Genomic DNA, 26,768 nt, shown 5'->3' with positions numbered 1-26,768 from the left:
TTTAACTGCGCTACCGGCGTGTTTGTGAGTGAGACTAATACGCTGACACAGCGCTTGTGATCACTTTTACTTTATTTTAAAACTTACTGTACTTTGGTGTGGAGGAGAGCGGGTCGCGGTACCCGCGCTGCTTATATCGCGCTATAGCAGGATTTGCATGACAGGACTGGCTGCTTTTCCATAGGCTGTTCTGCTGAGGCATTCGGAAAGCAGACAGACAGCCGCATTATCCAATTAGAAGGCACTGGACTCGCCCTTCCCTCCCGCCTCGTTCTGACGCCGGTGGTTAGCGCCGTTTGTGCAGAGGGCATGGAGGGTCCGAGCCAGCTGCTTCCTGGAGTCCACCTGCAGCACTCTAGTTGTTGGACGCTGGGGGGGATATAAGGCACCAGAACTTGCAGTTTTTTGTGGTAAGTGGGCAGTGGCAGTGTCCCTACCGCTTTTTTAACTGCGCTACCGGCGTGTTTGTGAGTGAGACTAATACGCTGACACAGCGCTTGTGATCACTTTTACTTTATTTTAAAACTTACTGTACTTTGGTGTGGAGGAGAGCGGGTCGCGGTACCCGCGCTGCTTATATCGCGCTATAGCAGGATTTGCATGACAGGACTGGCTGCTTTTCCATAGGCTGTTCTGCTGAGGCATTCGGAAAGCAGACAGACAGCCGCATTATCCAATTAGAAGGCACTGGACTCGCCCTTCCCTCCCGCCTCGTTCTGACGCCGGTGGTTAGCGCCGTTTGTGCAGAGGGCGTGGAGGGTCCGAGCCAGCTGCTTCCTGGAGTCCACCTGCAGCGCTCTAGTTGTTGGACGCTGGGGGGGATATAAGGCGGATGTGTACCCGGCAGCGCAGCGGACGAGCGCAGCGGGCGCGACGAAGGCGCGCCGGAGCTGCGCCTGAGTTAAGCCCGTCTGCGCCCGTCCGCGGCCGACTGTGGCCCAGGGCCAGAACCCCTGGCCCTCCCGCAGCCCATATCTGTTGGAGCCGAGAGGATCTACTTCTCCATCGTCATGAGTATGTGGGGTCTTGCTTACATAGCATGGAGGTAGGAAATAATGTGGCCTGCAACTACTGTGGCTTTTCCTTCTATACAGGGGAAGCGAAAGTTAGTGCACAACACTCTCTGACATGCGGCTTGCTGAACGTACGCTCCCTACGTAAGCACTGCCTCGATATTCATGATCTACTCAGCGGGCTGCAATGGGATCTACTTTTCCTTACGGAAACGTGGTTAGATCAAGATTCCATGCCAGAAATTATCGAGGCAATTCCAGAGGGCTACTGTCTTCAAAGATTGGACAGAATAAAAGGGAGAGGGGGGGGCATAGCTATAGCCGCTAAATTGGAATACCAATGTCAGCTGGAATGTACTAACATTGAGGGTAGTGAAGCCGGTGCCTTCTCTATCTCGATAAATGGCAACCTTACTGTGAAAGGCCTTTTGATCTACCGCCCCCCGGGCCCCTCTTCAGCCTTTATTGATAAGTTAGTGGAGGACGTTACAGAAGCTGCACTCAGCACGGATAAATATCTAGTCCTGGGCGATCTAAATCTACACCTAGACACCCCCACAGACAAGGCAGTAAATGATCTCTGTCTGACTATGGCAAGTCTGCAGTTTGAACAGAAGGTACAACATCCTACCCACAAGATGGGCCACCTTCTTGATCCACTTTTTGCTAACTGGAACCAGGTGGACGCCCAGACTACTATCCCTATCCCATGGTCCGACCACCATCTTATTCCTTTTACCATTGGGACACAGGGACCTTGTCAGGCCGACCCTCCTGCTGACAAACACCCTAGGCGGAGATGGGCGGCGTTCTCCCAAGCTCTCTTTAACCAGGCGCTAATTGCGAAGGACTATCCCGGTGGTGTGGGGGTGGAAGAAATTAATTCCAGCCTAGATCAGCGCATCACGGAGGCCCTGGACCTGGTGGCTCCACTTGGTGCGGCCAAAATGGGGGGCAGAGTTATGAGATCAGCTCCCTGGTTCAATGAGGATATGCGGGTGGCCAAAGCAGCCTGCAAACGGGCAGAGAGGCAATGGAGGATTGCCTATTCAACTCCCGCCAAAGCAGAATACATAGATTGCAGGCGGAACTATCACAAGCTACTCAGAAAGGGTAAATCAATGTACTTCTGCACTAAGATCGCTGAAGCTGAACAGTCCACCAAGGAACTCTTCTCTATTTACAAATCCATTGCAATAGGGAAGCCCGCTGTGATGCCCACGAAACTCTGCACTACTGAGGGCTGCGACCGTATTGCAGATTTCTTTGCCAACAAAGTTATCAATATCTATAACTCCTTTCCTCAGCAGGCAAACACCAACAGCCCCCCACACTGGAAGGTCACCAAACCCATAGGAGAACGACAGCTTACCATCTTCGCCACTCCCACGACTGAAGAACTGATCCGCATTTGCGGGTCAATAAAATCAGGTTGCCCAAGAGACCCGACGACTCCTAGTCGACTCAGGGGTAGCCTGCAAATACTTGAACCCCATGTCCGCCTCTTACTTGACACCTCCTTTAAATCTCAGAGTGTCCCCAAAGCCTGGAAGCAAGCAATTGTTTTACCCCTACAGAAAAAAGCCAATGTTAATTTTGATAAACTTGATAACCTCCGCCCTATCTCCCTCCTGCCTTACATGGCTAAAGTGGCGGAAAAAATAGCCAATATCCAACTCATGCAGCACGTGGAGGAGGCGTCGCTGCTCCACGACTCGCAATTTGGCTTCCGCCCCCGTCATTCGACGGAATCTGCGCTTCTTGTGGCGGTTGAGGCACTGCGACAGGGCGTGGATGAGGGCCACACTATGGCTCTGATCTTGCTTGACTTAAGCGCAGCATTCGACACTGTAGCACATTCCACCTTGCTACAGTGTCTGAGTGGAGGAGGGGTTGCAGGCGCTGCGCTGGGCTGGATCAGGTCCTTCCTGTCTGACAGGTGTTTCCAGGTCAGGCTGGGCGAGTGCTATTCGAGGGAGATCAAGTTGGGCCAGGGCGTGCCTCAGGGTTCGTCCCTGAGCCCAACCTTATTTAATATCTATGTCTCCCCCCTAGCGGCCATCGTGGAGGGTCACGGCCTCCGCCTGGTGTCGTATGCCGACGACACGCAGTTGGTCGTCTCCCTATCGCGTGCACCCGGTCTTGCAGCGGACATCTTCAGAAATTGCATGCAAGATCTTGCAACGTGGATGTCCGCTAACTGTTTAAAACTGAACGGTAGCAAGACCGAGGTGCTCGTGGTGGGGGGAGGGCCCTCTGCTTGGTCGTCGGCATGGTGGCCGCCCTGTCTGGGTGAGGTCCCTGCTCCTTGTCAGGAGGCCAAGAACCTCGGCGTGTGGCTGGACAGAGACCTGGCTTTTGGTCCCCAGGTCAGTCGGGTGACGGGGATGTGCTTCGGGGTCCTAAGAGCTTTAAGGAAAGTCTTAGATCTGCTTCCCATTTCTGCTCGAAGGACGCTGGTGCACGCCCTGGTCACCTCGCGACTTGACTATGGGAATCTGCTCTATCTGGGGGCCACGAAAAAGGTCATGGGCCGCCTTCAAGTCCTCCAAAACGCCGCGGCACGGCTTGTACTCAGGCTCCCCAGGAGATCACCATCAATTCCTGCTCTTCAAGCCCTCCACTGGCTTCCTATGGAGAAGAGGGTTGAGTTTAAAACCCTCTCCACATGTCATCGTATCTTGAGCGGTAAAGCCCCTGTACCGCTTCAGAATCTGGTGACCCATTACGAGCCTACCCGTAAGTTACGGTCGTCTCAGACCGGACTGTTGACGGTTCCCAGGGTAAGGAAGGCCCGTATGGGAGGGAGATCTTTTAGATTTCTCGCTCCCAGATGCTGGAATATCTTGCCTCCAGAACTACGTCTTGAACCATCTGAAACCCTGTTCAGGAAAAAGCTCAAAACTCACCTTTTCAGCAGGTAACTTTTAATGGGAGGGAGGGCGGTCACTTCTCACTTACTACAGCGCGGGGACACGCCAGTGGCGTCACCAGGCGCTTTACAAATGCCCAAAATAGAAATAAACAGAGACCCTCATGCTCTTGTTAAAGCACCCTGATGCCCCTCGGAGCTTGGCTCACGCTATATTGAATACCTACAAATATATATGAATACATGCATCACCTGCCTGTCAGCCCATCTGCCTGCATCACCTGCCTGTCAGCAGCTCTGTCTGCCCGTCTCACTCTCTGGGGGATATTATCATGGACTTATCGCCCGGAGGGTTGAAGGGACTTTTCTGCCGCTATTTGCCTTATCGCTAGATTCTGGCCGCAATTGCTGGATTCCCTATCACCATCCCTAAGAAGTTAGCAGGAGTTTTTTACGCCGTTCCTTGACACTATCGCCTGTTACCGACGTGTTGATAATATGTCATTGACAAGGCGATAATTATCAGGGAAAGTACACAACAACAAAAAAATCCAGCTAAATGGCGTAGGCGATAGTTATCGCAAGACTTGATAGTATGCCCCTATGTCTTCCTTGAAAATCGCCTGTGGTAGGCCTTTTGGGCAGGAGCACCGTCACAATGTCTCTTTATTGGGATTTTATTAACTATTGCTGTGGAATATAATATTTCATCTTTGCTTGAATATGAGGAAATGGGTGTGGAAAAGGTTTCTTGTTGATCCTGGCTGTGATCCTGTTGATTTATTGAGACGGTGGTTGTGATGAAAGAAATCCATGCTGGTTCCAAAATATTCAAATTGTTTAGGCATCTAGCTGCTGCATTGAGATTGTTTATTTTTCCCCAGATATAACTAGGGTTACGATTCTTGGCAGCATATATTGTTCTCAAACAGAATTCATTCGTAGCTGCCCTTTTGTCTCCTCATAGCTGTTTTTTATACCCTTTTTTGAGCCCTTTAGAAACCATCTGAGAGTTGTCAGTCGAAGGGATGCACTTTGAGATGTCTGGATATTTCTTTTACGCTCTTTTCAGCTGTTCGTATTGCTTGGAAAGCTGGATTCCTGCTTTATTCCTGTCTTCATGACCTGAAGGGTTCTGTGCTGGGAAATTTGAGAATTACATTAAGAATATTTCTTGAAAAGCTAGCCAGGCAGTCATGCAGTGTTCCGTAGAACTTGAGCGTTCAATCATAAGCTTCTTGGCGGGTATCACAAGGTCCGCTATGTTTCTGTAATGCAGCATACAAATTTTAGATTTATAGTGGTAGTCTTACCAACTTCTGGGTGGGCTGTTTCGTGCATACATGGAACTGCTCCTAACAACAGGACTTGACAAGAATGGTCGTGTGTGCACTATATTTTATTGAAAAGTGCTTGATTAATGGAATCAGGGTTAGTGAAAGTATTGTGTAGTTGATTAATGACTGTGAGGTAGGACATGAGTAGCTTGGGGGAACGTCAAGATGATCTTGCAAATTTTTCACCTATGTGGTCGTGTCACTTGATGGGGCGGGATATTCCAAAAGGTTTTGTCAGCGTCAAGTATATCATTATCCTCAGTGGTGTGCATTAAATTTAGGTTAAAATCAACGGTCATTATTATGTCCCATATGGGGTTAGCTTGTTTGTAGTTTGAAATTATGGCTAATACCTTCTTTGTCAAACTTTCTTTTTGCCATATCGAGATGTATGTATATGTCAAGCAATAGGAGCAGAGGTCTATTGACTTGTGACAAGTTACTTAATTTTAAGACTCGCAGGTCTGGATCGAACTAGGGTAGCTCTTTTATGTCGATGTTTAAACGGAGTGATATGTATACAGCAAGACCTCCCTTTGGTATCCCCTGTGATTTCTTCGGTTTTATGGCCAAGATTTAGTATGACAGAAAACCCTCTATCTGGTGGGCTGTCTGTGCCCAGGTTTCTTAAAATTGGTTAGAGTACAGAACTTGCTCTAGACAAGGGGAAATGTTAAATGGATGCATATGTTAGAAACTTCAAATTTGGGATTGACATTGATTTTACTGGTAATTTATTGGGTAAAGGTTACACCTTGTCTAGAGAAATTTCTACATCATGTTACATTGCACTTATCCCAATGATGTGTTGCATATGTTTTTAATGTGATAATTTTGAGAATTTATGTTAACACACTTGTTTGGTGACTTTTTGATTTTTAATATATCATTTTTTGTGCAAGTGTTCAATATTTTTAATTAGCTTGCAAGAAATGTATACATAAAATGTGTCTTGCAGGTGTGTTTCTTTAAATGTATTAAACATCAACATTACAGACATATGCATTGCACATTGATACACTATTCCTTGCAAGAGAGATTTAAAAATCCAGTGCAAATGCTAATACACAAGTCAAAAGGTAACAGGTAAAAGTAGATCTTACCGTCAACTCCATCCACAACAGTATTGATTTTGTTCTTCTTCCAACAGCAGCAGTGACAGGACTTGGGTGATTGTGTCCATGGTGGAAAAGGAAGCTTTGAAAGTGAGAAAAAGTGAGTTTCTGCCTTATATCCCTCCCAATCTGCCAACTCAGGTGTGGAGGTTTTCTCACTACAGTCATGTCGGCGGGGAGGCAAATAGTGATTGGCCTGGCAGACACCGTGGCAGTCCCCCCTTCAACAGCTGCTTTTGCCTATTGCTCCACTGACGCAGGTGAACATACCTGGCAGAGTCAGTGGTACTCTGACGGTCTTTCATCTGTCTAACTGGCAGCATCTAAATATAGCGGGCAAACCGCCTACTAGGTGGGCGGGATGATCGTCAAAAAAGCAGTGGTAGGACCATGTCTGCCAAGATCTAAATCAGGCCCTTTGTATATGGAAGGTACAACAGAACAATGTTGTCAAGCAGATAACACTATGGGGTATATTAGGATGGCTGGCGGATTGCCACCGCCCTACCGGTGGTGGCCATCCACCCGCCTTTTATCCCCCGCCACATTAGCATGGTGGGGGGTACCGAGACGGACGGAAAGACCGTCTACCGCTTTTCCTCCAGTAGACAATCGTCCCGATTGCCTACCAGGTGGGAATGGCCCATAACATGGTGGCGGTGCCTTGCAGGCACCGCCACCCATATTATGATGTGGCATTTTCAATGCCTTTCCATGGCAGAGACTCCGCCATGGAAAGGCAGGCAGAGTTTTCTTTGGGGGTCCCGTTGCAGGCCCCCAGGGGGGTGGGGGCAGCACTTGGGGGGTACCAATGGTACCCCCCAACATTGGCATCCACAAGGTGACAGGCACCACAAGGTGCCTGTCATGTTGTGCATGCCAATGCACAACATGCATAGATTGCATTGTGGTGGGTGCTGCTTACAGCACCGCCCGCCACAATGTAATATATACGGGATGCCACCGCCACCATGGCGGTGGCATCCTAATTGGTGATGCAGGACCGCCGCGACACTGGCTGCCGGTCCCAGCACTGCTAGGATGGCGGGCAGACTCCAGTCATCCTAATAGACCCCTAACTGTTTATGTAGTCTGTCCACCTCATGGCTTTATTGCAGGACTCATAGCCACATGCTTTTTTCATACTACTGGTTATATTTAGCAGATCTGTATAGTGCGTTAATCACACTTCGTGTTCAGCCACCCTGAACTTGTCAAGAATTAGGCTCCAGTGACTGAGACAGATCACTGACAGAATATCGGAACCAGAAGTATTGTGTGGACAGAATATCATATCAAACATATAGAAGACCAAAACATCGACAAGGTAAGTGCAAATAGTTAAGTATAGATTTACTATTCCTAACTCCACATCTATGTACCTTGATGAAATATATATATTGTCAAGGGACCTAGATGTGGAGTTATATATAGTACAACTTTTTTTACCTATAGAAACTTACCTTCACAATATTTTTGTCTTTGATATTCTTAACATGATATTTTGTCCCACAATATGTATGGTTCCAATATTCTGTGTAAGCATTGCTGAGACTCATATACTCTCTGATGTGTCAGGCAGATCCTACTAATTATATGGTGAGTCTTAAGGAATGCCCTTATCACAACCCCTCGTACTCGTTAGCATTTGGGTGTAGTGTGATTAGCATCCAAGTATTGGTTGGTTCGCAGAAACACAACATATGTTAGGACCCAAAAGCTTCTTTAAAATATAAATTCAATATGTGCAGCAACACTCTGACTACAGTATGGCATTTAATTTGTCTCATTTGTCCCGTGATAGGTTGGATATTGTGCACAGTGCTTACAAGTGACCACAGAACAGGAACATCTACAAGTTACAGGATATATTGGGCCCAAATCACAAAGCATGCTCTGTCAGTAGTTGTGTCTTACTCCAGGCTTAAGCTGATTTACTCATATGTTTCAAGGGGTGCATAGACAGAATATCGGGTTTTAAATATCGACATACACAAATATTGAGTCGGAAATATTGTGATACCACAATATCGACAGCAAGAATATCGTGGTCAAGAATATCGAATTTAAAGTAAGAAATATCGTTTTTAAAAATATCGAAGTTAGTAATATCATTTGCAAAAATATAGTTGTTTAAAATATCGATTTTTAAATTAGTGTTATGTATTTTAGTATGTATTTTAAAAGTATGTGATCTAATTTTTTTCTATAAGAATTGCTTTTGTTTTTTAATATCTGTGTTACATTTTTAGTAGTGATTCATTTTATATTACTTAAATTTTGCGATTTTTTAGTTCCGTAGCGGGTTGTGGTTTTAAAGGGTAATAGGGTGGAAAGTAATTAAATGATAGTAGATTAATTAATATTTTTTTATTTATTAGTATTTATTTAATTTAGATTTTATAGTGTTAATTGTGGGACTGAAATTATTATTAATTATTAATTGGTTGAAAATGATTGTTAATTAATTGGTAATTCTGTTAATTGTGTTATTTTTGTAGGAGCGGGTTGTGGGTTTATAGGGGAATGGGGTGGGTATTAATTTAATTGTAATACATTTGATAATAGTTTTTATATATTCATTTTTTTAATGTATTTATTTATAGTGTTAACTGTGGGAATTAATTAAGAATAATTTATCAATAATCTGTTAATTAATTTTATTTAATTGGTAATTAATTATGTTAATTGTGTAATTTTGTAGTAAGGAATGGTGAGGTGTATAGGGAAATAGGGTGGGAAGTAATTTATTTAAAATTAATTAATAATTAATTGTTAAAGGTAATTGATTAATTAATTAAAAAATATATGGCAATTGTGTCATTAATTTGAGATGCGGGTTGTGGTGTTTATAGTGGTGAAGGGTGGGATGTAAATTATTTTCAATTAATTAAAAAGTTGCTGTTAATTGAGAATGTGAGAATGTAAAATTAGTTATGGAAATTGTGTAATGATTTTTAGGTGTGTGTTGTGGTGATTATTGGGGTAGAGGGTGGAAAGTATTTGAGGTTTTATTAATTCATAATTATTTGCTCATTATTATTCATTTATTAATTGATAAATATTTATGATATTTGTTTACTTTTATTTTGTGTGTGAATTTTGGTTTTATACGGGTAATGTTTGGTGAGTAAATAATTTTTTTAGATTTTTCTAATTTATATTATTTGTTTATTTGATATTTATTTATGTTACTTATGGAGGTACACTTTTTTAGAAATTTAGATGTGTGTTGTGAATTGTTTGGTGTTATAGGGTAGTAAATAAAAACTATTAATTTTATGTAACAAAAAATGTTTTTGATTATAATACATTTCTATTCAATATGGTTATTTGTAAATCATTATTTTAATTTTTATAAAATAATGTTTGTATGCACTTTTCAGATTTTTTTAACATTATAATATGTTTCTATCTTTTGTGATTGTTATTATTTCTATATATGTTTTATTTTTTATTTTTTAAATTGTTTTGTATTGTAGGTGATACTTTGTTTCGCTTTAATTTTGAATTTACTTCAGTGGGAATATTAATTTGAACCCTCTGCTATCCAACACTTTCTGTACTGTTGCACTCACTAAAGTGGGAATAGTAATTTGTACCCTTCCGCAATCCAACACTTTCCCTACTGTTGCACTCACTGGAGTGGGAATAGTAATTTTTTATTCTCTGCTATCCAACAATTTTCCTACTGTTGCACTCACTGAAGTGGGAATAGTAATGTATGCCCCTACGCTATCCAACACTTTCCCTACTGTTGCGCTCACTGAAGTGGGAATAGTAATTTTTACCCCTACGCTATCTAACACTTTCCCTACTGTTGCACTCACTGGAGCGGGAATAGTCATTTGTACCCCTCCGCTATCCAACACTTTCCCTACTGTTGCACTCACTGGAATGGGAATTGTAATTTTTACCTCTCCACTATCCCACACTTTCCCTACTGTTGCACTCATTGGAGTAGGAATAATAATGTTTACCCCCACGCTATCCAACACTTTCCCTACTGTTGCATTCACTGGAGTGGGAATAGTCATTTTTATCCCTATGCTATCCAACACTTTCCCTACTGTTGCATCACTGGAGTGGGAATAGTCATTTTGACCTCTCCGCTATCCAACATTTTCCCTACTGTTGCACTCACTGAAGTGGGAATAGTAATTTTTACCCCTACGCTATCCAACACGTTCCCTAATATTGCACTCACTGGAGTGAGAATAGTCATTTTTACCTCTCCACTATCCAACACTTTCCCTGCTATTGAACTCAATGGAGTGCAAAATGTAAATTTAAAAATTATTAAATATTTTAATGTTTTAATTTGTAATATAATGTTTTTTATTAGAATTTATGTTGTAGGGGTATGGATACATATATATTCTAAGCGATTATTGACGGTGAGGAGCGCCTCAGCCTCTCGGGTTGTAACCTGCGACAGGCCATACCAAGGTTGCTCAATAAATCCTTTTATTGTAGCCAGGAAAGCATGATATATATATATATATATATATATATATATATATATATATATATATTTGTAAATTTGCATATATTTATAATATTTTAAAATACATTAAACTTATTAGTTTATTATTTTGTTTTAAAGCAAATATACATTTATATATTACATTTTATATATGTATGCTTACATTTTTTTGATTCAATTTATTAATTATATTTGTTAAAATGTACATTATATCTAAATATTTTTTTATTCAATTTTATTATTTAATGTATATAATAATTTTTTTTATATATAAAAAACGATATTTTGTACATTGATATGTTTTATATCTATATAATTTTTTCGATATTTTTGTACTTTACATTATAAAGATAGGAGGTCGATATTGTGGACATTGATATTTTAGTATCGATATTTGGGTATGGGGATATTATGGAAATCGATATTATGTCAGTGATCCGTTTCAAGGAGTTGGATAAGCTCACTTACAGAAATACATCTTTGGAAATCAGGTTCATGAGCAAAAATGTTTAACTCCTGGAAATGCATAAATGAATGACAATGAGTTCTGAGGTAAGAAAAAGCCTCAAACAGAAAAAAAACTTTGTGAATCAGGCCTAGAAATTCAGGAGTGATTGACACCTGAGAAAGGAGTAAGACCCAACTACTCACAGAAAAAAATGGATTGTGAATTAGACTATCTGTGTTTCCCTTGTCAATAATTAGGTGTAGTACACACTGTACAGACATCAAATGACTAACCCCCTCCCAGTCAATCTCATATGTTACAGTTATTTACTCTATTACCTTATCATTCCAGTTACACACTGCCAGAAAATTCTAGAAAAAAGCAAGTCTAGCCTCCCCAAAAGTGAAAAAACATAGACTGACAAAAAAATGCAATGTCTTCAAACAACCTGTAGTAGGACATCTTCACCTAAACAAAGTAAACAAATTGACTCTCCAGTTATTGTATATATAAATGTATGAACTTTTCAAACAAGTTTCAATGAAAACAGCAGTATTAGGGGAGCAATGGAAGAATGACAGGTCAAGGCTCATCATGGTCATTCACCAGGACTGTAAGAGGCATATTTACACGGGGACAGTAGCGGTCGTGGTGGGAGTAGCTGCAGGGCGGTGACGTGGGGAAGGGGAGGGGCAGGGTGGGGGGTTAGTAATCTATGGATTACAGAGGATTACAGGTAAGTAAACATATAAATAAATAAAACGAATTTTGTTGCGCACACTGCATCCCCAAATGCGATGCAGTGCATGCAACGAAATTTGTTTTATTTATTTATATGTTTACTGACCTGTAATCCTCTGTAATCCGTAGATTAGTACCCCCCTGCCCCTCCCCCTCCCCCTCCCCACATCACCGCCCGGCAGCTACTCTCACCACCAAAACGTCACTTTTAGCAACGTTCTGGGGGCGATATGCTCTCCTCCATGTTTACAATGCAGCCTTAAGACACTTTTTGTGAATTAACGCAGCCTTGTAAATAAGGCCCCTTCACACACATCAGTAAGCGTGAAAGGGGCGTGCAATGGGTGTTGCTGTCGTTATTCCACCACAACACCCACTGCTTTTGACATTGCCCCATTTTTACAAGGAGGTGTAAATCTGAGGCAGTGCCAAAAACGAATGCAATGTAAGAGCAGGCGTTAGAATGCTTTTTCTATGTGTGCTGCATTCTGCAGCACATTTGGAAAGAGCAGAATACCATTAACGATTGTTTATGTAAAGAAAAGTCTACCTTCCTGCACATAAATAATCATTAAATGATGATGATTTGCTACTTCTATGTGTGCTGAATTCTGCATCACACATAGAAGTAACAAATCGCCATTATGGATTGTTTATGTGCAGGAAGGTGTCCCTTCCTGCACATAAACAATCATTAAATAATGACGATTTGCTAGTTCTGTGTGTGATGCATTATGCAGCACACTGAAGAAGTGATGAATTCTGCACATCTCTGTGTTTTAAAAATGTCAGAGTGCAGCACTGCCAATCTTGGCGCAGCTCTGCGCTCCAACATTTTCTCGTAAATATGCCCCTAAGTTTCATGTTTTATGAACTTGCGTTTGCATTGCATTTTTCTCTTATCTGTTCTAGCGTTGTGAGGTGACCTAAGTGCTGTGTAGCGCTACACAAAACCTCTCCATAAATAAATAAAGAAATAAAGAAATAAATAGATATCTGGTAATGTAGCCAATACATAGAGGCCCCCTACATAGTCATGTTTAACAGTGGCGTCTGGGGTCTCTTTTAGCCAACTACAATGAGTTTATCAAAGGGTAAAAATAAAAAATAAAAGAAATAATGCGAAATAGATATGAATACAACCTGCGCTTCGGGATGCTTACCTTTTCCCGAGCACAGAACTCCGTCCGCGGACTCGCACGAGCCCTTGCTTTCTTCTTCCGTCATGTTACACTTTCTCACGCTTTGGCACAGCTTCCCAAACCATCCATCCTCACAGATACACCGGCCGCAGGAGCAGATGCCGTGGTCTGTGAAGAGAGAGAGCGCACAAGGTGGTCAGTCCTATAGGCATATGGGATGGCGCGCTTGGTATCAGTGGGAAACACCGATCCTCTGCGCATTAATCAACTGGCACCTAATTGCTTATATTAACTACAAAGATAATGAGCTGGCTAAACATGATAAATCTGGGGCCGACTTTGGCAGAAAACCGAAAGGAGAAGTATTCCTTGACGTTCTTTCAACTACGAGCCTAGGGCTTTTCATTGACAACCAAATACTTAAATATCTGCATTTTTATCAGACTCAGTCTTCTGCCGCGTCTAACTATGGGCACCGAGGCCTGTTTTAGTAATCTCGTCACGTTACAGCTATCACAGCATTTATTGACTAAAGTTCTGCTTCTCAAAGTTTCGGGCCTTATTTATGAAGGCCTTGCGCCGCCGGTACGTCACTTTTTCCCATGTTAAAAGTGACGCTAGGCACCGGAGGCATAATGCCTTCCTAAATAAGGCCCTGTGTGCCGTTCTCTACAAACAGGAAAGCGTGTACCCAGGTGCGCACTGCCACAGTAGCGCTCACGCAGCCAAGTGAATCGAACTGAGCCACTATTTTTGTCTGCTGATATGCAGATGCGAACTACGTCACAAACCAGTTTTAACATAAATAACATTTGGTTCCTGTGTCAAAAATGGTGAGCTGCAGGCAGTCATTTCGCAACTGTCGTGTGGAAGTACTGCTTGTTTACTAGATGCCACTACCAAGCAGGATAGTAAAGGTTGCAATGAAGACAGGGTTAGCATTGTCACAAACAAAAAATGGGTAGCAAAAATATTGGCAAAAGAAATAGAGGACACGAATATTGACTTTATGTACTTTGTGTGTAAAGTCAAATATATTGACAAGACATAGAAAACAACAATATCATTATAAAAAAGGTAAGAATATCGAATTTTCATTATTATACACTATATTAACTTCAAAACGCATATTAACTTAAAAAGTAATATTCCTTAAAATGTACTTATAATTTCAAATTATAGCAAAACAATTCTAACTTTATGTTGTGGGAGCATCCCATAAGTGGTGCTACATTAGTGTTCTGTAATAAACCTGCTTCTCCCACTACAAGCTGCGTAGAGTTATCTCTACATGTTCTCATGCTACCACCTTTTGTTCTTTGCGCAAAGTGGTATTTAATAGCGATGGTAGACAGGGCCATGCACCAGAAATATTCCTCTTCAAGGGACTCATTAATTTGGAAAGCCTTTTAATTTCTTTCAAGGTTTCAAACACTGCATATCTGCTGCACTGGGCAGCCCATTTCTACTGTGTGAAAAGTTTGTAACTTTGCCTAGGCGTAGTATTTTGTACCTGAAGGCTTGCCTTCCAGTACAAAACCTGTGCTAGACAGCATGGAAACCCATTAATACTCTAGTACAAAGGTGTTCAAGTGGTGCTAGGCATCCACTCCGATACAAGCAACAGTTTGCTCCTGGGGAAAGAGCAGCAACATTATACCTTAGTAGATGAGGCTCTGCAATGCTGCCTACTCATAATACAATGCAGCACATCAACTTAGTTTGCACGATTTGTTAGTAAATGTGCCCTAAGTGTGCAAATGCTTTTGTGAATTGGGTCCAAGTACACTGAGTTCTGGAATGTACTTTATTACTGAACAAGTGTAAGTTGCTCCAAGTCTCTGTTCGGGTAGAATGCTTTAATGGGATTGTATGTTGAAGTATTGACTTCAGGAACATTGGAAAATATTAAGAAGGTAAATATTTACACTGACTAGCTTCACATTGGTGCCAGGGCACTTTACTTAACTCGACATATGTGTATCAAGGTACTTTACTCAACTATACATGTGTGTACCAGATGCTCTAATGAAGTCTACAGATGGGTGAAAAGGTACTTTATTAAACTACACACACACGCACACACACACAATCACACACACACACACACACACACACTTATTCACTGAAAAAAACATAGGTTTCAGGAACGTTATAGTTACAAATTAGCATTTAAAAAAACCTTAGAAATTCACTGAAAAAAACACAGGTTTCAGGGACATTATAGTTACTTGGACATTTCACTCTTACAAAACCAGAGATATTCGTCCGTTAAAGTTAGTTGAGCTAACTATAACTCGCGCACCCGCAATGCACTGCTGATGACGTCACATATTACATCACTCATGACATGATGACATCCTCCACTTAATCTCTGATGCACCTACTTACACCCTAATATAACCTTTCATACACCCACTCTAAAATACAGACTACCATTCTCGAAACCATAGACACACCAATACCAGTTAGTACATACCCACTCACTGATTCATTGGTCTACACACACATCCACTCACCCATACAGTCACTCATACATGCAGTACCCATCAATACAGCCACTGATACATGCACTCATACACCTATATAGATACTCACACACCACCACTCACCCATAGAGTTACTCACACACTAGACAGTCACCCAAAGAGTTAATCACAATGCCATTACTCAGCTATACAGTTTAACACACACCACCTTACTTATTCATGCAGATAATAACACATACTTACTCTCTTATACAATCACTGACACACACACACACTCATCCATACAGTCACTCTCACATATACTCAGTTATATACTCCAACACTCACATATACTGCCTTTCACATATATAGTTACTCACACATATACACTGAGACATCCATTCACTCACCAACACAGCAATATGCACACTCACTCACACACACAAACCCTTGCATGAACCTATACACCCACTGAATCACCCACTCACACATCCATGCAGGGAGTTACCCCCTTTACTGGCTGATTTTTTTTAACACTCTTTATTCTAGACTGTTCAGGACGAAATACAGCAATTACAAGTTATTATATGCATCTATCAGTCATTATTTTCCGTTTTCTCCCCAACAATAATCGTTGACGGTTTCCATATTTACAATGTCACATCGCATATCAGAGAAACAGTATAATGTCCTCAACCATCGCTGACATGCTACTTATTTTCTACTGTAGAGAGGATCAGCAATATTCCTTCAATACCGTCATGCATACCAAAAAGGCTAACAACACCTCCTCCCTCCCTCCTCAACACTCCCACCCTATTCCCTCCTGTCTCCTGGTTGCAGCAGAAACCTTGCATGGGCTGCCTCCTAACTTTCATTGCAAGTTTTTACTCTGTAGTGTAAGGGTTTCAAGTAGTCTGTGCGCTGCCTCAGGCTCCAGTATTTCCCATCCACGAAGCTCTGCGCACTGTGTAGTTATCGCGGTCTGTCTCCCTGTGATGGTATAAGATCTATCCCTTCCAGAGCCGTCAGTATGACCTCCCATTCCTGTGCTATAGGATACTTCCATTGACCTCTCTCCTCCTCCCTTCTAAGAGCTGTCCCCTCTGCTCGGCCCCACCTCACTAGGTCCATCTGCCACGAGGCAGTTCTGGGTGGCCTGGGGGATTTCCATCTCATCGTCAATGCCCAGACTGCTATTAGAAGGGCCAAGTCTAAACATTTCAGTTTAGCCTTCAGTGTTTTGGATCGTTTACGGGGCCCCACTAGGCAGTACAGAGCTTCCTCAGGCACCGGCAGGTGGGTAGTGGTTCGTAGTACCTGGCATATCTCTGCCCAATATCCCCGTAGGTGTATACAGGACCATAGCATGTGGAGGAATCCAGCCTCGTCTTCCCCACAACGTGGACAACAGTGGGGTGAGTCCGGGAACATTCTGTGTAGCCTCCTGGGAGTTAGCTATGCCCTATGCAGCACCATTACTTGTATAAATCTAAATTTAACATTCCGCGATACCCGCTTGGGATGCTCAAGGATAATCTGCCATGCCTTATCAGTCAGTACCGTTTCCGTATCCTGAACCCAGGTAGCCCTAAGTGTAGTAAGCGGAATTGCTGCGTGTTCTCTGATCCCTGTTTATAACCACCGCACCAAATGTCCCCCCGCTCCCATATAATATAGCAAATGAACGAATTTGTGTTGCGTGGGTTGGAGTCGTTGTGGTGCCCAGGTATTCCGAATATAATGTGACACTGTGGCATGTAACAAATATAATCTAGGGGGAGCACCTGTGATCTGTAAGAAGGATTCATGTTCCAACAGAGTCTCATCTCCAATAAAGGCACCCACCTCTTCTATCCCAGTCGTCGCCCAGGGGCGCAGTGTATGCCGTGTGAGCCTACCCTGTGGTGACGGGATACCCAATAAGGGGATGTTCGCCGCATATGGTATCGCCGATGAGGTGTATGACAGTGCTCTCTTCCAGCACAATAGGGCCGTGTGCAGAAGTGGGTGACAGCCCGGAGGGAGCCGACTCTTCGGTAACAAGAGGGAATGTAGCTCCCCCCGCACCAGACTCTCTGACGTGAAGTCAAACTCGTGGAGATTCCTGCCGGCCATCCAGTATGAAAGTCACAGGAGTTGACTGGCATAGTATAAGCCATGGAATTCTGGGCCTCCCAGGCCTCCCAGTCTGGTCCCTAGCTGGAGCTTACGGAGGCTAATGCATCTTCGACCAGCCCCCAAATAAGACTAATGAAGATGGTGTTAAGCGTGTTAAACACATGTTGGGGGATGATCACAGGCAGATTTACAAAATAATACAGCAGACGTGGGAGCATGACCATCTTGGAGATCGCAATTCTGCCCATGACGGACAGGGGCAAGGAAGTCCAGAATCCTACACTGTTGCGAATTCGTGTAATGGCTCGTTTAATATTACCATCGAGTTGGTCCTCTGGCGATCTATATACCTGTATCCCCAGGTACTTGAACGTGGTCTGAGCTACCGGGATCAGATGCATCCCAAAGCGGATGGAGGAGGAATGTAGTGCTTCTCTTAAATAGAAGCCATTCGATTTTTCTGGATTGATGGCCAAACCCGATATCTCTTCAAAACGGCAAAAAATATCGTAGAGAGCAGTGTGGTCTGCCTCTAGGTCGCTGAAATACAATAAAATATCATCCGCGTAGATGGATATCAAGTTATGCGTTCCTCTGATCGGGATGCCCGTCTGATCCCCATGGGCACGAAGAGCTGTAGCCAGGGGCTCTGGGGTTGGACAAATAAAATCGGGGACAGGGGGCAGCCCTGTCGGGTGCCCCTGTACACCGAGTAACTATCCGAAACATATCGGCCAGTGCGCGCCCTAGCCGAAGGGTCCGTGTACAACAGTCTGATCCACTTCAATAAGGAGTCTGGGAAGCCAAATCGTTTCAGGGCTTCGAACATAAATGTCCACGACAGGGAGTGGAACGCCTATTTTAGGTCCAGTGCTACACAGCCCGCCCGAGTATACTCCCGTGGCGTGGTCGTCATAAGTGCATGTAATCTCCGTGTGTTCAGGAACGTACTCCGTCCCAGGAGAAACCTGCATTGGACTCGATGCACAAGGGCAGGAAGGTGGGATTGTATATGCAAGGCTATGGCCTTACTAAGGATCTTATACTCCGTGGAGAGCATTGACAGAGGCCTATAATTCGCCATTTCCATTGTATCCCTGCCGGGCTTAGGTATTGATGTGACCAGAGCCTGCATCGTCGATGCAGGTAAGTGTCCCTCTTCAAACACCGTCCTGTATACCTTGTCCAGGACAGGCACTAGGGTATCTGAGTAAGTCGGGTAAAACTCCACTGGGTGCCCATCTATGCCCGGTGTCTTATTTCGGTTGAGAGACTTGATGGCAGCACGTATCTCATGCTGCGTGATGGGCCCTTCCGTCTCCCTCTTTATATCACCCGTCAGGACCGGGAAGGGAAGATCATGTAGGAACTCGGACACGCGTTCCCGGTCCTCCATGTCGAAGGGAGCATACAATGCTTTCAAATGGTCGTGGAATGCTTTGTTAATCTCAGATTGCGTGCGGACCAGGTTGGCCGACATATCATATATCTGTGTTATCACCGGGGGTTCTGGTTGATCTTGTATCAGGCTGGCCAATAGGGTACCAGATTTATCAGCATTAGTGTGCTGACGGCGTAAATATTCTTTGTGATCAATGGTTCTCAGTGTTTCCAGTACTTCTGCGTGATCAATGTTTCCTATCTGCAGCTCCCCCCTCTTCCCAGGATCCATGCTTGCCTCCCTTTCAAGCACCTCACAGAGTTTTTTGTGGATTTCCTGTCTGGCTCCTACTAACTGGCCTATGGCTGCTCCCCGCACTACAACCTTCATGGCATCCCATACCACCAAATTAGAGGTAGCAGAGTCCCAGTTTTCCTCAAAGTAATTATTCAGAGTATCGGACAATGTCGCCCGGAAGGGGCCATCCTCCAGAAGGAGCGGATTTAGCCTCCAGGTAGGCACTGGTGTCGGCACCCTGCCCCAAAGGAGGCTGAGCGACAGGGGTCTGTGATCGGAGAAAGTTTTGGCCAAATACTCTGAGCTTCCTATCTTCGAAGCCAATGATCGTGAGCACATGAATCGGTCGATCCTGGTATGTAGGTTGTGTAAGGGGGAATAGTAGGAATATTCCTTATGAGCCGGATTCAGTACACGCCATGCATCCGTCAGTCCCCATCTCTCTGCCCATGCCCTGAATAACTCAGTCAGCCGTGAGACCCCAGCTGTTTGGAGGGGAGGATGCGATCTATCCAGGCCTAGATCTAGTACCATGTTCCAGTCTCCGCCCAAGACCCAGGGGATACCTGTCCTATCCGAAAGTGCCAGACCACCGTATGTAAAAACTTATCCTGGTCAAAGTTCGGGGCATATATACTGCCCATCACTATCAATGCGCAGTCTAAGGTGCCCTTCACCAGAATATACCGGCCCTGCTCATCTACCCTCCTCTCTATCTCCTCAAATGGCGTTGCATATCTGATCCAGATAGTCGCCCCCCTAGAGAAGGCTGAGTATGTCATAGAATAAATAGTACCTCTACACTTCTTCCTCAATTTCTGAGCTTCCGATACCGTGAGGTGGGACTCTTGGAGGAATGCAACCTGTGTATGATGTCTAAGTAGGAATCGGTGAATCCGGTGTCGTTTCTGTATTGCCCCAAGCCCACGCACTTTCCAGGTGGTGAATCTATAAGACCCTACAGTGTCAGCCATAATCAACTTCTATCAGGCGCAGGAGTGTCAGTAGGCCCATAACATGATCCCATATAGCTAACGACCAGGAGACTTCATATCCTAAACTCCCCTCCAAGAACTGAACAAACGTGGTGCAGCAAAACAACATTGCTGGACCAAACAGAAGAACAATAAACAGATATTTCCAAACACCAGTGCAAACGCCAAATGGGGGGGGTGGCCAAGCACTATTTCAGTCATCTTACCAGTCGCACCGGGTACCACTGTCTCAACGGCGTACCGTCCCGGGGGCATGACTTTAAGAATGTACCTTTAATCGCTGACTGCAGATATCCCTGCGGGAGGAACAAGTAGACCTACTAAGACTGTGTCCATCGAAGGGGCGCCCACTCTGTATCGCATCCCAGCAGGGCAAAGAAACCAACGGACTTTCACATTGTAGGTCAGCATTAAATACATATCCCAAGTCCCATAAATACTCCGTAGCATAATAAAGCAGTGATAACAATAAACAATTCACACATTATAAAGGATAGCATAAATTGTAGTTTCACCAGCCTGCTCCGAACGGAGCCACCCGCCTTCTCAGTTGTCCAACATATCATCCGCCGCTCGGGGCGTGACGGTAGGGAACAGGACCATACTGTGGTCGGAGTCCGAGTGGACCGTGCTGTCGTCCGAGTCCGTTGCAATCTTTCCCGAGTCCTCCCGGAATGTGCCCACCATCACCAAAGCTTCCAGTTGGTCTTCCTTCTGTTGCTCCCGCGACGGTCCGTGTCGTCCCGCTCTCCTCCTCGTCCCTGGGGATCCCTCATCTTCACGCCCGGAGTCTCCCCTCAAGCCACTGGCAACTGTCTCTTGGGTAGCGTCCTGACTCCCAACTATACCCATCACCTCTAGCCACTCTTCGACATCCGGGGGGCTCTCAAAAAAGTGTGTTTTCCTGCCGTGCACGATCTTCAGTTGGGCGGGGAAAAGAAGGGCGTATTTCAACTTGGCTTTCTGTAGCTTCTTCTTCACCTCCACATACGAAGAGCGCTGTTTCTGGACCACATTAGTATAATCCGGGTAGAGGGACACCCTTTGATTTTCATGCTGTATGAGGGACTTCTCTCGGGCCTTCTGCAGCAGGACATCCGTGTCTCGGTAATTAAGTATCCTTATAATCAGAGGGCGGGGTGGACGGCCTGGTCTGGGTCTACCGGTCGGGATCCTCTGCGCCCGCTCCAGACAGAAATGTGGCGATAGGCCTTCCACAGTAACATGGTCCCGGAACCATTGTTCCATAAAGTCCGGAGCACAGGCCCCCTCACAACGCTCCGGAAGGCCTATGACGCGGATGTTATTGTGGTGATTTCGGCCTTCCGCATCCTCCACTCGATCCATGAGGGAGGTGACCTGCTGCTGCAGTTGTTGAATAGAGGTGGAGTGGTCCGTCACCGTCGGCATGAGTTCTGCAATTGCAAGTCCCTGATCCTTCACCTTATCCGCCAGTTTACTATGGTCTGCCTTTAGCAATGATAAGTTCGTGGTGAGGGCCCCCAGCTGTTGCTCCATCGCCGATCTGGAATCCCTAATTTCTTTTAGGATTAAGTCCAGTTTGTCCGCCTGTTGTTCACCGCTGCGACCCGGCTCGGAGGCTCCCGGTGGAACCCGCCCATCTCCGGCGCTCACCACAGTGCGTGTGGCCTCGGGGTCTCCCAGCCCCTCCGTCACTCTCGCACCTTTGCGTACCATGATGTTCCGCAATTGTGTCTAAGTGGTTCTCAATAATGTGGGGGCTGAGTGAAGAGAGTTCTATCCTAGGGAATGGTCCTTCTTGAGGAGTTCGTCCCTCAGCGCCGCCGTAGGAATGCCCTCCGTTGAGCAGCAGTCTATAGAACTCAGCAGACCAAGGCGGGGGGGGGGGGGGGTCAGCGCTCCGCCAGAATGAAATAGGGGGGTTCAGTCCCCGCAACATCCACAGTGGTGTGAGTTTGCAATCCCTTAGGGCACCACCAGCCTCTCCCTGAATCCCCGCACACCCCCACAGGGTGGCCTACCTCCGGGGGCTCCACACTTCCAAAGCTTCGAGCCACTATGTCTGGTATCAACAGTATCGTGGGGGTCAAGGTTCAATGCCTCAGAAGTTCAGTCCGGTTTTGGCAGATGGTCACTCCCTCCTCGTGTCACCACGCCAGGCTCATCGCCATGCGCCCCAAGCAGATAATCCGTTACAAGCAGCTCCCCCAGGTCAGTAGGGAGCAGCAAGGGAGAAAACCCCCAAGCAGCAACGCGTGTTCTCCTTTGCCGTCGATCACTGCCTCCGTGTCCAGCCCAGGTCTTAACGGCCGCGTTTCTCCTTCCCTCGGGCTGGGCCTGGGCCGTATCTGTGTGAGGGGGGTTATTCACTCGCAGTCTTCTCCCCCGTGCCGCCCGCTCCCCGGCGCAGTTCTATGTGTGCCGCTTTATGGGGTGTCTCCAGGAAGCTCCGTGCCGCCCGCCTCTCTTGGCCGCCTACCTCAGTACTCCCGTGGGTGGCGATTCGGCCCCCCGTTGTCTCAAGGCCCCAGCAGGCCCAGGCCAGACTCAGCCCTCGTGGCGGGGCCCAGGCAAGATCAGCTATCTGGGGTCGTCACTCCTCACCTCTGCCGTGAAGCCGGGCCCTGTCTCCTCTCCTTTACTGCAGGGAAACATCCCCTTGGCAGGCCCCTAGTCCGGCGAAGCGTCGTCCCAAACTCCCAGGAGTCCAGGCCAGGTCACTTCCGGTTCCGCGTGTCCCAGCCGTCTCGGGCGCCGCACGTACTACAGCTCCCGGCTTTTTCCTGCAGGCGCTGCGTTAGGCCCGGACTCCCTCTGTCAGCGTATTCAGGTCTAATTTGGTCTATCAGTGGGTCATAGGATCGCCTCAGGGCTCCGGTGATGTTCTCTTCACCTCTGCTGCCGTCAGGGCTCTCGCAGTCTCACTTTGTCAGGATAAAGCCCCCAGGCGGACCCAGAGCTCTAGCAGCAGCCGACCGCCATCGTGGCTGGCTAGCCACGCCCCCCACCCCCTATACTGGCTGATAGCCAGAAACCAGTCCTAGGATGCTTGATTCCGGTACAGGGGAGACATGGCTTGGCAGTTCGGGCTGGACTGTTCGTTCCCATGATTCACAGGGTCAAGACTCATTTGCATATGGCCATGTCTGAACTGGGGTGGCGTGGTGAGCAAAATAACGATGGATTAAACCCAGATCTCTGACTGGGGATGAATGTTTTGCCAATGTGCAACATTCCGTCCATCCTCTTGTGTGTTTTACTGTTCGCCCTATGTTGGAAGGGTATGCCCAGACATGGGTCCCGTGCTCACTACGCCACTGGATTCAAGCTATTCTGGCTGATGACGGCTGATAGCCAGAAAACGGTCCTAGGATGCTTGATTCCGGTCCAGCGAATATATGGCTTGGCAGTTTGGACTGGACTGTTCCCACGAGGCACAGGGTCAAGACTAATTTGCATATGGCCATGTCTGAACTGGTGAGCAAAATAACGATGGATTAAACCCAGATCTGTGACTAGGGGTGAATGTTTTGCCAATGTGCAACATTCCGTCCATCATCTTGTGTGTTTTGCGGTTTGCCCTATGTGGGAAGGGTATGCCCAGACGTGGGTCCCGTGCTCACTACGCCACTGGAGTCAAGCTGTCCTGGCTGATGACGGCTGATAGCCAGAAACCGATCCTAGGATGCTTGATTCCGGTCCAGGGAAGACATGGCTTGGCAGTTCGGGCTGGACTGTTCCCATGAGGCACAGGGTCAAGACTAATTTGCATATGGCCATGTCTGATCTGGGGTGGCGTGGTGAGCAAAATAACGATGGATTAAACCCAGATCTGTCACTGGGCGTGAATGTTTTGCCAATGTGCAATATTCCGTCCATCATCTTGTGTGTTTTGCAGTTACACACGCCCACCCACCCACACAGACACTCAGGCACCATACAGGTACTCAGACAACTTATCATTAACCCATATAGACACTCATGCAGCTGCTCACTAACCCATGCAGCCACTTACATACCAATTGACAGAGTGGTACAGACATTCACACAGATTAGTCACTCACCCATGCATTCACTAAGACATGTTTAATTACTCACTTATACAGTAAGTCATGCACACACTAAATCATCCATTCAGACACTCATGCACCCACTCCTTTGCGTATCTATGTGTAACATTCTTAACCTTTAACAAAATGCACCGTCTCTGGATGATTTCATCAGTGATTTCATTTGAGATGTCATCAGTGAAGTCTTCAGTGATGTCACTGACCATTTCATAAGTGATGTAATATGGGACGTCATCAGCAATGCATTGTGGGGGTGCGAGTTATAGTTAGCTCAACAAACTACAACGGCCGAATTCCTCTGGTTTTGTACGAGTGAAATATCCAACTAACTACAACGTCTCTGAAACCTGTGCTTTTTTCAGTGAATTTCTAAAGTTTTTTAAATGCTAATTTCTAACTATAACGTCCCTGAAACCCATGGTTTTTTCAGGAAATTTCAAAGGTTTTTTAAATGCTAATTACTAACTATAACGTCCCTGAAACCTATGTTTTTTCAGTGAATTTCTTAGGGCTTTTAAATGCTAATTTCTAACTATAAAGTAGTATTTGCATTTGCAGAGTGGTGCAGCTAGGGGGCTGGGCCTCCAGCCAGCGTTCAGGAATTCCGCAGTTTAGCACTTAAGAAGGTACCAGGAGGGCTTCTAGGCACCCCAGAACATTTCTGGAGCTGGCCCTGGGCGGTGGTGGGCCCCAGGGACAAGGAGGGTACCAGTAGGGGGGCCGCACGGCCACCCTCCCATCATGTTTGAAGCCCCAGGGAGGTGGTGGTCGCCGGGGTCCACAATGGTCCCCCATTCTCAATTTGAAATTGCCCTCGGGAGGTGGTGGTCCCTAGGGCAGTGTGTGGAGGGGCAGGACCCTCCCCACTTTCTTCTTTTAATTTAAGCCCGCGGGGAGGTGGCGGTCCCTGGGGCTAGGGGTGCTTGCCTGGGCCCAAAAACACAAAAGGTGTTACCAGAAAGTGTTTTAATAAGAATGTTTTCCTTTAAAACATGAATGCTGGCCAGCTGCCAAGTTAAGCATTCTATTTTTTTGCACCAACAAGCCCCCCAAGAGAGGGTTTATTTCTCTGAAATAAAAAAGAAATCAGTGGGCTTGTCTTGCAGGGAGATTTCTCCCTTCACCTGGTGGCCATTGATTATTTTTCTGCCTGGTAGAATGGTAGGATAAATATGCTTTGGAAGCTCTACTCTAAATATGCAGGGGCAGATTTATGATGACTGGCGCATCCCCAGGGATGCGCCAGTTATTTTGCGCCGCTGCTCCGCCACCCATGGTGCGCCGCATTTACAATGCGGCGCACCATGGGGCAAAAACGGCACAGATGCGTGACGCATCTGTGCCGTAAAGGTGGCGCATTGCTGAAGTTGCGTCGCAAGCGCGACGCAGCTCCAGCAAGGCTCAGGGGTGCCCCATCTTTGCAATGCTGCGTCAAGACCTACGCCTGCTTCAAGCAGGGTTTTGACGCAGCATTGGCCTGAAAGTGACTGAGTGAAATCTTATAGATTTCACTCAGCCACTTTTGCGAGGCGCACCTGCCCCGGAACGCCCACTCTGCGCCGGAACGCCCACAAGTGGCGCAGGGCTTTACAACGTGACGCATCTGCCTAGATGCGTCACGTTGTAAATGGGTCGTAGGGATGCGCCACGTTTACGCCGCAGTTGCGTGACGCAAACGTGGCGCATTCCTAACATAAATCTGCCCCGCAGACTTTCCAAAGCAAAAAGCATGTGGCCCTCTGGGGGGTGGGCTGGCAATTAAGGGCCTCATTTATGTATTTTTTCCGCAGGGAAGCGCAGCAGGCCTTCCTGCTGCGCTGCCCTGGGGCAAAGGAAAAGGGCAGGAATGTGCTGCATCTATGAGGTGCGGTTCAGATGCTCCGTCCATCACCACCCCCTTTTGTACCGCTTTGGCCGCCATAAGTGTGGCAGGGTATGCTCAGACGTGAGTCCCTTGCTCACTTTGCCACTGGATTCAAGCAAGCCGGGCTGAAGACGGCTGCAATGCCAGAAACCGGTCCTCGGAAGCTTGTTTCCGGTCCAGGGAAGGCATGGCTTGGCAGTTCTGGCTGGACTGTTCCCATGAGGCACAGGGTCAGACTGATTTGCATATAGCCATGTCTGAACTGGGGTGGCAGAGTGGGCTAAAGAACGGTGATGGATCAAACCCAGATCTTTTGACTGGGTGTGAGTGTTTGATTGGTTCAGATGCTCCGTCCATCACCACCCCCTTTTGTACCGCTTTGGCCGCCATAAGTGTGGCAGGGTATGCTCAGACGTGAGTCCCTTGCTCACTTTGC

The 26,768-nt window shown here is 46.0% G+C and overlaps 1 protein-coding gene across 1 annotated transcript in view; it reads right to left on the bottom strand.

The window, feature by feature from the left end:
* Nucleotides 1-26,768, bottom strand: part of ITGBL1 (integrin subunit beta like 1) — a 1,428,718-nt gene that overhangs the window by 71,450 nt on the left and 1,330,500 nt on the right. Inside the window, exon 9 of the mRNA XM_078657627.1 lies at nucleotides 13,176-13,322. Within this exon, the coding sequence (XP_078513753.1) occupies nucleotides 13,176-13,322 (147 nt within the window). The remainder of the gene's footprint in view (nucleotides 1-13,175; nucleotides 13,323-26,768) is intronic.

The sequence above is a fragment of the Lissotriton helveticus genome, chromosome 8 (genome assembly GCF_964261635.1).
Source record: "Lissotriton helveticus chromosome 8, aLisHel1.1, whole genome shotgun sequence".
NCBI classification, from domain to species: Eukaryota; Metazoa; Chordata; class Amphibia; order Caudata; family Salamandridae; genus Lissotriton; species Lissotriton helveticus.
The sequence above is the reverse complement of the archived record's forward strand: the minus strand, read 5'-3'. Positions and strand labels throughout refer to the sequence as shown.